The 2,291-nt window shown below is 51.1% G+C and overlaps 2 protein-coding genes across 5 annotated transcripts in view; both read left to right on the top strand.

Moving 5' to 3' along the window:
- LOC101656977 (zinc finger protein 615-like) overlaps positions 1-421 on the top strand; it is a 40,466-nt gene extending 40,045 nt beyond the window's left edge. The window contains exon 9 of the mRNA XM_045290526.1: positions 144-421. Within this exon, the coding sequence (XP_045146461.1) occupies positions 144-421 (278 nt within the window). The remainder of the gene's footprint in view (positions 1-143) is intronic.
- LOC123521700 (zinc finger protein 615-like) overlaps positions 418-2,291 on the top strand; it is a 33,542-nt gene continuing 31,668 nt past the window's right edge. For 3 of the 4 annotated variants that reach the window (XM_045290519.1, XM_045290520.1, XM_045290521.1), the window contains exon 1: positions 418-449. The gene's annotated coding sequence lies outside the window, so the exon portion shown is untranslated. The remainder of the gene's footprint in view (positions 450-2,291) is intronic. The other variant, XM_045290522.1, reaches the window with a different exon arrangement.

Raw genomic sequence — 2,291 nt, 5'->3', positions numbered from 1 at the left:
CCCGGCGGGAAGGGACGGTGGGAAGAGCAGGCGGCAGGAAGGGTCCCCGAGAAGGAGGCACGGAGTTCCAGGGAGCCAGCCGGGGAGAGGAGCGCGCGAAGGCACAGGCACGCCGTGTGCGTGTTTCCCGCGCCATCTGGAAGTTGAGATTGGCCGAGTCCGCGCATCTTTCTGTGGGCGCGCTCTGGCCACAGACTGGGTTTCTGCTGCCGGCTCAGCGCCGCCGCCGCCTCCGGACCGGGTCCAGACGGAGCAGAAGCACCTGAGAAAGAACCTGTTCTCACCCCGGCCCGGAGCCGCCCCTCCAGCCCCTCCCTCCAGGGGCGGAGCTCCCTCGTTATCTCCAGGCCCCGCCCCCTCACAGATCCTGCCCCCAGACGTGGTGACGCAATTTCCTGTGGACGCCGCTTCCTCCAACTGAGAAGTACGCGAGCGAGCGTCCCAGGAGGGTAAGCGGGGCTCTGCGTTCTTTGTGGATCCCGGTGGCGGAGTCCCCTTCGGGCCTGGCGTCCCCAGCGGTGTCCGCACCTGCCCGCCCGCGGTCCAGGTCGCCGCGATCTCCTGGGACGTTTCCATGTAAATCCTTTCCCAGCTGGTAACAGGCCTCTGCCTTCCGGCCTGGGAATACCCTGTCCCCCTTTTCCTGCTTAGAGCCCCTCCTGCACCCTCACCCCTTACTCCGGAAAGGCGCGATTGGGGGTGGGTTCTTGCCTGGGGCCCGTCCCTTCCGTGTCAGGTCCCGGGCCTGAGAACAGGGGACCCGAGAGTGGCATTTCCTGAAAGGAGAGGCCACCCCACTGATGACTGAGGTCTGTATTCGAGCTTAACTTCTGAGCACCTTGCTTTGCAAAAGGGTGCCATAGCAGTGACAGCCCCAAATCCCTGCATAGTCCCCACATAGAGTAAGCCTCCAGTGTATGCTTTCTGACCATTAACCAAGGTTGTAGGCAATCTGGCCCTCAGGCAGAGGGCTTTGTAGTGTGGATTACCCTCACCTTTCTCCAGGCAGTGCAGGGAGGGGCAGTCCTTCTTATAGGCTTGCAGTCTTGTGTGTCTGTGATGGAGGTCACCAAACTGGAGACAGTTCAGGGGTCTCCTAGACAGGAGCCTTGACCTATTAGTCTTGCTCTGACTGCGTGGGTCCGAAAGCCCTGGAACAATCTTATAAGCCCTCTATCTACTGATGGAAGTGTCTGTAATTGTCATGTATTGCTTGGCCACTAATCATGCTTTTGTGACAATTTCTTGTGCCCGGTCCCTCCCCCACATCCTCATTATCTCACATCTCAATTGTGAACCTGGGAAGCCATTTCCACCTCCTGTTGGTGGATTCCCTCTTCTAGCTGATGTGTTTTTGTCTTTGAGTTGTTTTTTTTTCTATATTGTATAATTTCCTTTTCTCTCTTTTTTTTTTAAACATTTTATTAGGGGCTCATACAACTGTTATCCCAATCTTTGAGTTGTTTTTGTCTCTTAAGATTTAACAAATGTTTTCTTTAAAGTATACTTATAATGGGTTCTCATTCTTACTCTAAAACAGATCTTTTCATCATTTCCCTCCTTAATCATTTCTGCCCATCGGAAATTATCTTGTGCTCTTTTAGACTGCAAAAGAGACTGTAATATGAATTGTAATTGAAGGAGAACATTTACTAAGTCTTGAAAAAGACAGAGTACAAAGACGCAGACAAGTCACCCAGATAAACGAAATCATTAACACAGGTCAAGGAAACATTCAAGTCAGGGATATAATGAAATAATATTGAACAAAGGAAACTCACAAGTTCATGATTGGTGGAACATCAACACAGCATTGTTACAAATGGAACTACAGAAGCAGGGTCAGGGCCATAATTGGGGCACCTACATTGTCTGTTAGAAGGTTTTACAGGATTGTACCAGGGCCATCTGATCCAGGAGGTTAGGGCTCAACTGATAAGGCATGGCTCATGACTATATAACCCCCGCTGGATTGGCTGGAGAAGGATGGACTGTGTCCACTTCCAAGGTCCTCTGCCCCTGGGCAAATGTAATCTGTATCCTTGCTTAAAGATTAGAAAGAATTTGATGGAGGCTTAATCTATGTGGGGACCCTTCAAATGGACTTCAGGTAGTCACTGCCATCCCTATCCCTTTACTAACTTCAGTGCTAAGATTTTAACCTCTACAATTGCTGAAACCCTGGTGGGGACTTAGCGTGATAGTGCGACAGGAGGAAAGTCAAGGGAAATAGAGGAAAGAGCTGGGAGGCAAAGGGCATTTATAGAGGTCTAGATAAAGACATGTATATA

The sequence above is a fragment of the Echinops telfairi genome, unplaced genomic scaffold (assembly GCF_000313985.2).
Source record: "Echinops telfairi isolate 266 unplaced genomic scaffold, ASM31398v2 ScPeMD7_40;HRSCAF=151, whole genome shotgun sequence".
Classification (NCBI taxonomy): Eukaryota; Metazoa; Chordata; class Mammalia; order Afrosoricida; family Tenrecidae; genus Echinops; species Echinops telfairi.
The sequence above is the reverse complement of the archived record's forward strand: the minus strand, read 5'-3'. Positions and strand labels throughout refer to the sequence as shown.